The 14377-nt window shown below is 40.8% G+C and overlaps 1 protein-coding gene across 3 annotated transcripts in view; it reads left to right on the plus strand.

The window, feature by feature from the left end:
* The window catches only part of fam193a (family with sequence similarity 193 member A), a 52802-nt gene that overhangs the window by 3272 nt on the left and 35153 nt on the right, over positions 1–14377 (plus strand). For all 3 annotated transcript variants that reach the window (XM_079498642.1, XM_079498643.1, XM_079498644.1), the window contains exons 2-3: positions 4060–4134; positions 4758–5003. In XM_079498642.1, the coding sequence (XP_079354768.1) occupies positions 4060–4134; positions 4758–5003 (321 nt within the window). The remainder of the gene's footprint in view (positions 1–4059; positions 4135–4757; positions 5004–14377) is intronic.

Here is a 14377-nt window from a genome sequence, read left to right on the forward strand (position 1 = left end):
GTGTGTGTGTGTGTGTGTGTGTGTGTGTGGGGGGGGGGGGTTCGTTTATGGTGCATCTCTACTCCACTGGTGGGCTTCCCCAGATGCTGACTATCTCACTCAGTTACTGTATATTTTTAGTGAGTCTCTCTCTGATATGAACAGTGTCATATTTGATATATACCGGTGAGTAAGGTAAATCACTGAAGCAGGCACACTTCCTCTATGTAGGACTATTGGTCATATTGTCTACGTATGCTAATCAAGCCCCCAGTAAGGCTATCCAACGATGAAGCTGCCACTGACTGGCGAAATGTGGAATTGCAGCACTTTCATGGAGGTGGACGGACGTTCATGACGTCACATGCGTAAGCCCGGACCTCAAATGTGAGGTCCGGGGCTAGGCTAGGCTAAACTTGCGCTCGCTTGAGCCATTGAGTTATAATTGTACTTCCGGCAGTCTTCCGGGTGCTTCAAAACGCCACTGAGCAACTTCCACTGAAATGAATAGCAGGGGAGCGGGGCTAACGCTCCGGTTCGGTCTCTATCCTTTTATTACTCTATGATGCTAATGTACCGGGTGCTCAAATACAATTTCTTAACCTCTGTAGGTTTTAGTGACCACAATATGGTTGCTGCAAAGACGTCTACAATTCCTAAAGCAAGAGCCAAAGTTGTATATAGATTGCACCTACAAAATATTTGCTATTTTTGATCACTTGGTGGAGGATGTTGACTGGAATGGCGTGCACAGTGCTGCTGATGACCTAGTGGTTTCTTGAACTGCTTTCATGAATATATTTATGAAATAACACTGTACTGCAGCCAGTGTAATGCAATGGCACATCCAACAGCAAGGTTCATCTTAAGAGTCTGATAAAGAGCCAGAAGGCCCTTTGCAAGGACCCCCAGTTGAATATGCACTAGGCCACAGACCCTGCTATATAAAATATATATATTAAAGCTGCTATAAGCAATAATATGTCAACATTTTAATGACTTTTTTAATGATTTTTTTGTATTCAGACAGCCAGCAATGGGTAGAACGCTCCCAGTTGTTGCTAGGCCTACTTACTTTTAGTTTTGTACCAATCATGCATAAACCAATTATGCCCAATTATCTTCTTATGCCCAATTTTCTTCTTCTAGCTGATTTACAACATCACGTGTCGCGGCTGTCGCCTTATATTATTAATTGATATTAAAAATAAAATGTACTGTATTTTACTTTTGGGCGTTTCTAGCGCCACAAAACCCAGTCTCTGTGACACATCTAGGGGCCACAATCTGCATTCAAAGATTTTCCTAGAAGCTTTGTCATTGGTCGATTTGCCTGTCTGCTTCCTGATTGGTTAGTCATTGCAACCAGGTTTTTTTTTCGACCAATGACAAAGCTTCTAGGAACATCTTTGAATGCAGATTGCATTCAAATGTGTCACAGAGACTAAATGTGTCACAGAGACAAATTTTTTTTGGGAGCTTACCAAAAAAAAGTCATTAAAATGTTGACATTATTGCTTATAGCAGCTTTAATTTAACACTTGAGAGTTTTACCAAATGTATGTTGGCAAATAGATCAATTAGTAGAAAACACTTCTCAGAGTTAGACGGGGTCCATTTTGGACCCCTGGTGGGTCCTCTGGCATCACTCCTGTTTTAATACCATGTTCCGTGAAAAATGAAGGTATACCAATGTATGCTAACAATGGTTTTAGTTTGACTTTATTCTGTTTATTTGACAGTGACACAATTCAAATTTAAACCGTTTTGTTGCATTGTACAAAATTGAGCTCAAAGCTAATTTTCAACTGCAGTTCCTGGGCAGGTGTGCAATAATAAAACGGATGGAACAATCACACTGTACATGAAAACATAAAATAATACATTATTATGATACAGTTTGTTACATAATAGTGATGATGATGATGGGTACTTTTATAGGTAGGTAGTGATAAGTGAGCAAATTCAAATCAGTTTTTAGACTAGCTTTTTCCCTCATTAGCATAATGATACCAACTTGTTCTGTTCAAATCTCTGTTTGGTGTCAAACTCTTTTCAGAATTCAAATTCAAAAATAGCAAAAGTAGCAGACCACAAAGTTAAAATATGGATTAACGAGGTTTCTGCCCGACAGCAACAAAATGTACTTTTAGTGAGGAGTCTGAGGACTAAACTTAGCCCTGTCATGTTTGTCTTCATATGCTACATCTTCAGCTAGGCTATTCTAACTGTGCTGATGTTTATTCATGACAGTCTTTTCTTCTGGTACCTATCTCTTACGATGTCTTTGCTGAAAGTAGCCAAGCATAATCTTGTATATCTGCTCTTTTTAGTGAATGTACACCTCAGAATAGAGTGTACAAATGTCATCAGTCAGAGAAATCCCAGCAGTTCTCATGCATCATCATTTTTCGACCGCGGTCGAGATCATGGATTTCACAATGCCACGCCAGACTTTCCGGCCCTTCATTGCCGACAGTTTTCTACCTCTGGTCTGCTTTGAGACAGGATTCCAGAGAAGAAGGGAAGATATAACCTCATTGTCAGCTCTGTAGCAGTGGCCCGGTAAACTGTGTTCTTCTGGATCGGACTAGTGAAGAAACACGGGGAAGGTTGCCATATATTAGATTAGTCGATGGGTGGCTCTTCCAAGACAGATTTTGCGTTCTCATTAGAAGGCGGGTGTAAGTGCCATCCAACCGTTCTCATGGTTCTTCTCATGCATTCTCATGCATGATCATATAAGGGTAGCAAGCTCTGAGGAAGACGTCTGAGATCTGACAAATATTTAAAATGAAAGAAAATGGTACTATTTTGCATCGTGGCTATGAGCTGTGTGACCTCTTCAATATTGTTGTGTGCCTGGCCTGCCCCGTCTCTTTTGTCCTATGTAAGCATAACAAACATGTAGTTTGTCAGCAAATCGTCTAGTGGTCACCCAGTTTTACTTCCAAGAAATGTACAGCATGGACAATATGTGCTCCGGAACAACCCATCAGAGTTGGTTGCAAGTTACAAGCATAGAGGCATAGAGAGTTGGATTATTGCAAACGTTGAATTTATGGCCTCGTTATCGGCAAGGTCAGGGGCAGTTTTTCGTCATTGACAGCATTAACCTCTCTGTCAACTAAAGTGTTATAACATTTGTACAACGGCATATCTTCAGACTTTAAAGTTGCCATTCAAAAGAAAATAAATATAATTTTGATTTGATTTGAGCCCCTTTTTAATATTTGCTAATATCTATAAAGACAGTGAGACACTGCATCATAGATCAGTCTTTGTCAAAGTAGCATTCCCAGGGTGTTGCATTGAAGCATTCATTAATTTATGCAAGAACAGGACACTTTGTTATGTTTATTGACTATTTTTATTTTATTTTGTTCTAAATCACAGGTTGACAAAGTAAACAGCTAATGTCCTGGACACTTTATTTACGTTATTACTATATTGTCTACCCGGAAATACCTGTTCATTCACAATCATTCAAACATTCTGATCTCTGGTCTATAGGAATGACTATTCTGAACATAGGTTTCACATGCTCCACTGATAACTTCCCAGTACAGCATAGAGAGACTTTAAACAATTATGGAATTCTGTAATTATATCTCAGAAAGGGGTTGACGTGGGGTCTCAGACAAACTCTAATCAAACAGGGGTCCGTGGCCTATTGTGTATGAATGTGAGGGTCTGTGAAATTAAAACGTTTGAGAACCACTATCATAACATTGAAGCATAATTGTTTGGTGACCAACGTTGTCAATAAATCACCAGTTTCTAAATTCTGACCATATAGCTTTGACTACCCTGCATTGCATTGCTATGACACTGCTGAACTCGGACCATTAACAAGCAACTATGTGGAATTTGACCTGCAGCTCAGTATAGGATAAGTAGCCCCAAAATGAATGAAACGCAAGTTCACTGTGGCGGATAATGTGTCTCTATTCCTAAATCATGACATACACTACCATGTTGTTACAACGGCTGACATTCCTGAGACCGATAATTGATCTGTTCCTTTGATGCTAATGTCTGTGCTGTGGTCTTACATGGAGTTACGTGTGTCTCCCCCAGGTTCAGATGAACAGTAACGTTACGCCACAGTTTACAGAAGGGCCCGTCAATGCTGACTTCTCCGGTGTTCTGCAGGTAATCTATATGCCTTAACCACACATTAATCTTAACGTTTTACTTTATTTTCTCTTTCATTTTCCCTGTCCTTGTTCACGTGCATGGTGTGATGTTTTATGGGTGTTATTTTGCTGCAGTGAAGCGATTAGCATTATGTATAATGCATGGATGTTATTATTTGATATCTTATGTTATTATAGTCTCTAAACTGACTTGTTGGCTCACACAATATCGGAATGCTTCTGCCGTACAGTCCTGTGTATCGAAAGCGCTGGAAATGTGGGTGTCTGCCTCTCAGTCCTCTCCACTTCAGTGTTGTCTTTGCAGTCATGTAAATTCTACTGTAAACCAGATTAGTCAAAGTTTAGTTTGTTGCCTTTCATAAAAGGAAATATATTTTATTATTTTGTGGAATATTTTTTCTGACTTGAGACTACTTGTTTTGGAGTATTTCTTATCAATATTATTATATCGTTGCTGTCAGGCAGAAATTTCAGTTTTTGTGTCTTTTCTTGAAGTAACGCCTTACTTGATCATTCTAAAGTGTCACACAAAAGTATCAAAAGTAACAAATACACAACCTCAAAACATTCTGTCTCTCTCTCCCTCTCGGTCTCTCTGCATCTATTCCATTCCCCTAGACTCCATTCACCTTTGGCCTGAACCAGCGGGCTCCATACACGGCCGGAGACCGCTGCCTCCTGTGCCGGTGTGAACGCAAAGACAGCATCCTTCAGGCAGACACCGGAGGGCTGCCCGGCCAGAACGGCTCGTCGCAGCCCGCCAAGATGCCCAGCGCCCTCCAGCTGCCCCTGTGGGTGTGCCCCGACTGCCGCCGCACTGTGGAGAAAGAGGATCGTCACGCCACACTGGAGCAGTCGCTGGGGGTGAGTGACTGGCTAACTGGCCTGGGGAGGAGGGAGGTCTTTACTAGGGCTGCATCTGCCGTGAAATGTTCTTAGCAATTATTCCCTTGATTAGTGTTTTCGATGAATCAAAAAAACAAGACGTGTTTTTTAAATATTTTGAAAAAATTATAGTAAATGTAAATGGTGCATTTATATAGTGCCTTTATCCAAGGTGCTTTACATAAATTGTGCATTTCATTCACCCATTCACACACACACATTCACACACCGACAGGGGAAACCATGCAAGGCACCAACCAGCACATCGGGAGCAATTGGGGGTTCAGCGTCTTCCTCAAGGAAACTTCGACACTAACTCTGGGAGAGCCCGGGTTCGAACTGGCAACCTTGCGGTTACCATCCGGCCACTCTACCCCTGAGCCACCGCCGCCCCAATATTAATAATAATACGAAAATTCTATATTAAAAGGATCCTTGGCTAATAAGACAAATATGCCTTAAAACATTATACTTGCCCTCCATAACTATAATAAAACAAATAAAATATACATATTTTATTTCTTTCTAAGAATCTTGCATGTTGCATCCCTAGTCTTAACACACAACACATGATATACAATTCGCCTGTGAGCTTTTCAGCATAAAAACTATTCATATTCTCTATGTAGATAAGTCTCATTCATACAGGTCAATGCCTTTACTCAGTCATTTTATCACTGTGCATTTTTGGGGCGAATTAATTATACTCCAAAGACCCGCTGTGTAAGGACCCTAAGCCTCGGCTCCAGGGGCCTTGAAAGTTTGTGAATGTGGATAACGGTTGTTTGAGGAGCATTATTGAAAATTAAACTGGTTAATCAACAAGAAAATGCAGCATTCTAAAAGTGCTTCTTAAAGAAAACAGGATTCATATTGTAGATATTTTTTTTGGTGGTAGGGTCAGTGTGTACATTTACCACTTTGCTTGTCCGGGCACAAAAGTCACAAATGAGTCATTTCACATTAATTTATTATATTTATTTATTCATCACTAGAGATGGCCATGGTTAACTGTTTAACCAACATTAAAAGGATCTTTGGCTAATTAGCCAGGCATGCCTTACTACATTATTATTGCCCTCTATAACAAAAAACAACAACAAAACAAATATTTAATTTATTTTAGAAATGGTTCATATGCCCATTCCAAGTTGATGATGTCATTTGTTCATGTGTTTTTAGTTATTGTTTGGCAATTACATTGTATTAAGACTTATCTGCCAGGGATCCTTGTAAGACATTATTCCTACCGGATTGGATTATTTACTCACCATCATCAAAGACTACATTTTCCAACATTTGACTATTCAGTATAAGTCCAACGTCATTTTGTAGTGCTACGTTACGTCTGGGTCCAAGTGGCACCAGCTCCCGTCCGCATCTCATTGTAAATATAATATCTAAACGCGTGAATCTTTTTACAATGACGTGAGACGTGAGAAAGGAAGCCATTGAGGGTTAAAATTGGTCTTAATGCTTCCAACTCGAGTAGAATTATTAATGTTTTGTACAATTGTCCATGACAAAGAAAATATATGATGTGGAGACAATAAAGACTATTATTATCATTATTATTGAAGGTGGTAACAGTCCATTTGCTCAGTACAATATTTCGGGGCATATTTAGAATGTGTGCAGGCTTGAGTATGTTGAATCTAGTTTGCAATTAATGAGGATTTAGTTCCACAATGAAATAAAATGGCGATAGTATTCCGTGTGGGGCAGACGGCCTGTCACAGCCATATTTGGGAGAGCAGCAGCTTTGTTGTTGCGAGGAAAGCGGTAAAATGAGACTTTCGTGGTTGTTTTCGTCTCAGATTTAGTCCGACGGAGCGTCACAGTATAACTATGGGGACACAAAAGCGGCACAAAAGTAGGACCCGGAAGTATCTCTGGAGGGGGCGCTTACGTCACGGCTAAAATACTGAATAGCTATTGTATAACTTTGTGATATAATACACGTTTGAATGAGCTCCAGTGAGTGGAGACAAGATGTCACAGTAATACAGTAGGCTACATCACCATTATACTAATTCATTAATTTGACTCTGCCACTTGCTGAAAATAGCCGATCTACAAGTTCACAACATTGTGCACTTATAGACTAAATTGGCCATTTTGGAGAGCAACACATTTTAGTAAGATATGTATGACTGGATCAGGGTCCATTTGGTAAGCATGTACATTCTCGTAGTGGATCAGTTTTTACATTTTTATCCTGTCTGGTGGTAGTGGGACAGACATTCATTTCTCCTGCCTTTAATGAATGCCTTCTACTTTTGTGAGTAGCATTAACATATGGAGTGAACGGAATTCCTTGATACAAAGACTGAGTGCACTGTCCGATGGTTTACCATATCTTAATTAATTCATATGAGTCAGACCCATTGAAAGATTATAGATTATAGCTGTGCTTCACCTCAGAATATAGTCTGTTATGTATGTGTCAGAGCCTGTAGAATCTAGTATATGTTACTAGATATGTCTTGCAATCACACAGCTGTGTCCAGTCAGACAATGGACGAGACTATCCACTTGGCACCTTCGCCACTTCATGCCGCCTAATGAGCTTGTATTTCTGCCATTTCTTTAATGCCCAAAAACGGACACGGATGCTTTCCTGATTTTAATGGGTTAAAGAAGCACTAGACAGTTGCGTGTACTGTAGGACATTGTGGTCATGTTGTTGCTATGAGACCACTGGAAAGGCCTCACTGTTGTAAGAAGTTGAAATATTGCGTTACTGTTTTTGATACTCAGAGACCTAAAAACACACTAAGCCCTCATTGCTGGCTGATACCAGGAACAGTCTGACCTTTCCATTGTAAACAACAAGAGACAGAGAGGGGAGACTCCTTTTATGTATGTATGGCTTGAACCTTTTATTTGTTGACTTGATGAGAGCAGGTGGCACAAAACGATAAGTGTTAACTCACCCGGCTCTATCATTTGGAATTGTATCATTAAAAATTTTGTTAAAATAATGTTTACTGTAAGGTTGGTTAGATGAATGGTTTGGCGATGTATTTCATCCCGGGACTCATAGTAGGAGGATGATTCCCAAATAAACGTTTCTGAAGCGTTTAACTCATGTTTGAGCTTATATGGTTATAATGAAATGTATCTAAACAAATTTAACGAAATCCAGAATGTGTCAACTTAATAAGAACATACTTTTGGCTTTTACAGGACATGGTGGTTAGTTGAGTACTGCAATAAAATCTATCTCTCTCACTCACTCACATGCATACACAGCTGCAACAGAGCCATTGAGTCCTGCCGCCTACTTAATGATTAGTGCCTGCCTTCTCCTCTCTTGCCATCTTATTTTAAACAGATTGCACAGTTGCTACCACAAAGTAGCCTGTTCCATGTTGATGTCCGCCCTGGTCTTGCAATCAATGCTATTAATGCTTACTAGACCTGTACGTGCCCGTCGGCCACCGGCCTGATGCTACTTGGGAACCTAATAATACCCGTTGTCAACTTGTCATAGCACCTGTTTTAACTATCTGTCTATGTCCCTTTTGTGCCCATACTGTATATGGAGATCTCTGTAGTATGCAATACCTGGCGTCATAGCACCCATTTTAACCGTCTGTGTCCCACATGGTAGATCTCTGTATCTGCCTGTCATGGAGATCTCTGTATCCGTCTGTCTGCCTGTGTCTAAAGAGTGCAAACTGACTGAAAAGTGGACTGGTTAAGTAATCAATTGGCAGGTGTGGGGTTGCCATGGCAATCAATTGGCTGTCAGTTGGTGTTTGTGGACAACCGCGGGTCCGACCGACTCCATACCGGGCACTGCACTCCCATGTGGGGTGAAAATGACTCTACTCTTTCAGTTCACACTCAGAGCAGACCTCGCAGATGGCGGAGCCGGGGACGGTTAAACACATTTTTGTCTGTTTGTTTTGGGGTAAAGCTATTGTCGTGTAGCTAGAAGCCGTCGTGTAATCGCATCAGAAGCTCTTTAGTTCACATCCCGGTCCACCTAGGCTAGTATACTTGTCGAAGGGCCCCTGAGCATTAGCCATATGCTGGGTGACGCTGCAACTTAATTTCTACAAGCTCGCTTCAAGGTGCCTTGTAAGCTTGTAGAGTGACTATTTTCATTTTTTTTGCTACTGAATAAAAAACAAACCTCAATTTTATTAGAAATGATTATTCTTTATAGTCATTAAATTGATTAACTCTAGCTCCCAATTACATACATTTACTGTATCAGGAAAGCGTTTCGGTAACACTTTATAATGTCGCCTTTATAATGCATTATAAGCTAATTTATAATGCATTATAATGTGCTTATAAGGCATTATAACACTTGTTACTTACTTAGACTTAGTTCCTCCCGTTCCTATTGGAACATTGGGCGACGAGTCCTCTCCATTTACTCCGGTCTCTGGCGACCCTTCTTGCTCCGTGCCAGCTGACACCCATCTCGCTTAGGTCTTCCTTAGCTGTCTGTCTCCATGTCTTCTTTGGCCTCCCTCTCTTCCTCTTTCCACCTTCTGGCATCCAGTCCATTGCCACACTTGCCGGTCTCTCTCTTGGCAGTCGGAGTACGTGTCCAGCCATTCTCCTTCTCCTTTCATCGACGATGACAGACAGTGGTGCTACCCCTGCCCTTCTCATCACCTCCTCATTGGTGATGTGGTCTCTCCATGAGATCCTCAGGACGGATCTGAGGCATCGTCGGTGGAAGACATCCAACTTGTTGGTGGTGTTGGCTGTCTTCATCCATGTCTCACAGGCGTAAGTCGCTGTTGGGATGACCACTGACATATAGAGGCGTAGCTTGGTGGCCGTAGAGATGGTTTTAGACGACCAAATGTTGCGGAGCCGTTGAAACACTCCTGCAGCTTTTCCAACTCGGTTATTGACGTCTTTCTCCACGTCTCCTGTGTTTGAGATGTTACTTCCAAGATACGTGAAGTTGTCAACATATTCTATGTCATGTAGGCCTATAGTGAGTGGTGGAAGGTGTTGGTATTGTCCAACACTTGTTATAAATGTTTGTAATCATGTATAACAACTTATAACCAAGTTTATAACATATTATAAGTGCTGCTCATAATGCATTATTATGCTCAGTGGAACAGCACATAACTATTATAACTTAGTTGGTTATAAAGGCACATAGAGAAGTGCTGTCTGTGTCATAATGCATTATAACCAATGTGTTTATTAAATGGAATAATGTCTTATAAACATCAATAATATGCTATAGCATATTATACAACGTTTTGCCACTTTACTTAAAGGTCACAAAGTCATGCTATAGGGTATTATAAAATGATACAACTGCTAGTAACCATTAAAGAATATTGCCGCTTTACTTAACACGAGGCCTGCCGGGAACATAGGAATTTTAAAACGTAGAATCTTGTGGCCTGCCACAAACGGAAAAGCCGTTTTAACAGCGATGTATTAATTAATGCATGTTTTAATACGATCGTATCGAAATCTACCGTCAGTTAGCTTTGTTATGCTTCTGACACAATGGGCGCGGCCATTTTGAAAATGCGCGCGCATCCACTTACATTGCCGGCTCTGGTTTCAGACGGCTTTATCTCACAGAAGCGACATTGCAGAGGACGCTTTGTCCCAGACAAGCGTTTTCAACGGCCTGTAGCAGGCGCTGTGATACTCGCGGTCAGCTTTTTCCACCGCCGAGCGAGACAACAACAACCGGTCATGATACCACACACAGCAGCTTTTCACAGGAACAATGCGATTACGGATATTTGGATCTTCAAAGTAAGTGTTACGCGCGATAAAACCTTGGCAATACGCAATCGAGGGATTAATGAATGGCGGCAGGCAGACGGTTAAAGGTCTCAAAGTCCTGCTATAGCATATTATTGATGTTTATAAGACATTACAATTAATAAACACAATGGTTATAATGCATTATGACACATACATTACAGCACTTCTCTATGTGCCTTTATAACCACCTAAGTTATAATAGTTATAATGTGCTGTTCCACTGAGCATAATAATGCATTATAATATGTTATAAAGGTGGTTATAAGTTGTTATACATGATTATAAGAGTGTTATAATGCCTTATAAGCACATTATAATGCATTATAAATGTGCTATAATGCATTATAAAGATGACCTTAATATAAAGTTTTACCAGTGTTTCTGCCCCTCAATGAAATTAAATCTAATTTGTGTTTTAAAGCACTGCTTCCCAAACACAAGTCAAGAAGGACCACTAAATTGATATGTATTTGCCATTGGCCACTGACCCTGATTTTGTCGGGGACCCTCTGGAACCCCCTCAAGGACCCCTGGGTGTTCCCTGAACCCACTTGAGCTTTGTTGTATATACTAGTAATCCAAGTCTATTCTCAGCATGTCTTCATAAGACCATGGCTAATTTAAGTGTGGAAAAACCTTGTGATTCAACAGAAGGCAGTTTATCTCTTTTTCTTTTCCAGAACACAGACTTTCTTTTCTTTCTAGTGGTGTGCATGGAATGGTGTGGTTTTTGGCTGTGATTTGTTACACGCCCTGTGTGAGTAGAACTTGTGTCTTATCTACCTGCCCTTTTTATAGAAAAGAAGTGGTTGACTGACTGGGGCTCTGGTGACATGCCTTTGTATCGTTGAGGAGAGATCTCTTTCTCCCCCACACAGAAAGAGAACGCACGCACGCACGCACGCACGCACGCGCGCACACACACACACACACACACACACACACACACACACACACGGACAGTATTAGAAGAAGAAAGAAAAGTTAAGTGCTGGTGGTGACAAACCATAGGCGATTTATTTTAAAATATGTTTTTTTTAATATTCTTTGGTAGTCATTTTCTTCTTGTTCTCACAGATGTGTAGTTATTTTAGGCTATTATTATACAACCTGTAATCCTGTCTTGTTGTGTCCCCACCACCTCCCCAAATGTGTTTTGTACCCCTTTTTATAATTGCACCGCGCGCATGGGGCTGTGCATGCAAAAAACAGTAAACATGAAATATTATGCCGCAGTCCACACACATACTGTACATTCCGTTGTCTCAGCAGCAACTGAGACGTTTCATATTTTCCAGAATTGTCTTCCTAAAATGAAGAGATAACCTGATTTGGTTTCATCATTAGACTGGAGGGCAGGCTTCCTTTTTCTTAATCAGATCAACAAGGCTGATATCACTTGCGAGATGAGGTCTAGGATGCGTCTCTGACACAGGGGTCATCAATAGGTCCGTTCACGGACAAATGTGTCCATGGCAAAGACTTGGTCTTGTCCGTGGTTATTTTTCGTTTTTATACACCATTATTATTATTATTTTGATCATAATACCCTATTCCTGAACGTGAACTCTCCATGTTTTCTTCTGAATATGTATGATGCTGATTTAAACTGACTACGATACTATGGCACATTAGTACTAGTGGTTCTCAAATGTTTTATTTTCAAGGACCCCTTAACTCAGAGTGTACATGGAATGGAACCAAATGGACCCTACACACTCAGCACATGGTGATGACCCCTGCACTCTGACGCATACACATACGAGAAGACCCATTACTCTGTACTCTGTAATACGCACCAAGTATTGCAGAGTACACAGTTTTGCCCTGATTACTATAGATTATTTAGTTGCCGATTTGATCTATACGTTGTTCGATTAATCAAATAATTACATTTTTATATATAAACGAATGGATTAAGCACTTAAGCGGCACACAATGGTGTGACAAAACAGTGGAAATGGCAGATCTACAGCTCACAAAGAGTCACGATACGATGTGTGCGGAGCTTGTAATGTAGATCTGAGATTTTCACCACCTGCCGAGTAGTTAGGATATATGGTCCAGAACCGCCAATCCGACATATATGTGCATGCCATATATGGTCATATACTGATGACATCAGGGAATCAAGGACTGATGGATACAGAGATCTCCATATAAAACCGACACAGATTCTATATACAGTAAGAGCATAAAACCGACACGGGTAGACAGACAGACAGATACAGAGATCTCCATATATGGGCACAAAAGGGACACAGACAAATGGGTACAGCTACTTTAAAAACGCCCCCGATACTATGACTCAGACATACGGGTCGGATCGGCGGTGCAACGTACGTAGATGTGACTCGGCCCAAACCTTTCGTTTATTAAATTATGGATGATTTTCTTTGCTTATATTATAGATTAAATTGATTAGTTGTATCAACTGTATTGTGGGAGGATGCGTTACAGACGGACCGTCACCTCTCTGAGCTTGTAGATGGACTGTTTTCAGCACATGACACCGTCATGCAATGGAATCATCTGAATGGTACCCCTGGCTGGTGGCGAAAATAAGTTCATCCTCCAGTCACCCATATTTGTTGACAAAAGCGGCAGGGATAAAAAATAACTAGAAAAAGTGCCCTTCTGGGCACAGGGCTCCACCAGGAGGATAGGGGTGTGTGTGATATTTGGCAAAATGTTTAGGAGTGATATACACATGTTTTTTTGTTTTGTTTTTTGCAACAATTTTCTTCATTTTGTTGAGGAAATGCAGAGCCAGATAACTCCTATCATCTCTGAGTAGGGATGGAGCTCGTTAAGGTTTTATTGATAACGATCACCCTATCGAGCAGGCTTATTGAGCCGGGTCCTTATCGAGCCCACTATCGAGCATTTGCTATTTTGTGGAAAGAACGGAACCTTATTTTTATTGGCCAGTTGTGAGAGTTTGTATGCCAATAAACAGTTCTAAGGTGTATACACACACACACACACACACACACACACACACACACACACACACACACACACACACACACACAGAAACAAAATATGCATATATATATATATATATATATATATATATATATATATATATATATATATAAACTCTATGGCAGGGAGATTTGAGTTTCCCAAACGTATTATTATGAATTGGATTAATAATTTATGGCATTATTATGAATTGGATTGCCTTGGGCAGCAAGCACGGTAAGCAAGCACGGTAAGCACAACATGTGTTGGGTGGAAGAGCAGGATGTTTGTTCCGCTGAGGCTCCCGTGTTTCGACTCGGTGCAGACAATGAAAAGGTATCGCATTTGGGTTTAATACAATGCAATGCATTATGGACAGATGTCTATGCATTGTCGAAATGCTCCCTTTCGTGCATGCAACAACTGGTAGGCTACATTATTGCATTTAGCTCCCCTCTTGTCTTTTTTTTTTAATGTTACCAAACCTTTCACCCGTTCCACCATACTTCCACCACGGCAAACGATGACGAACCACGCAACCACCCTTCGCGTCCAAGCCCCCTTTATAGCGAGCGGCCCATGACGTCAGCCGCTGCGGCTATACCCGATAAGAG

The sequence above is a fragment of the Electrona antarctica genome (assembly GCF_951216825.1).
Source record: "Electrona antarctica genome assembly, chromosome: 4".
NCBI lineage: Eukaryota > Metazoa > Chordata > Actinopteri > Myctophiformes > Myctophidae > Electrona > Electrona antarctica.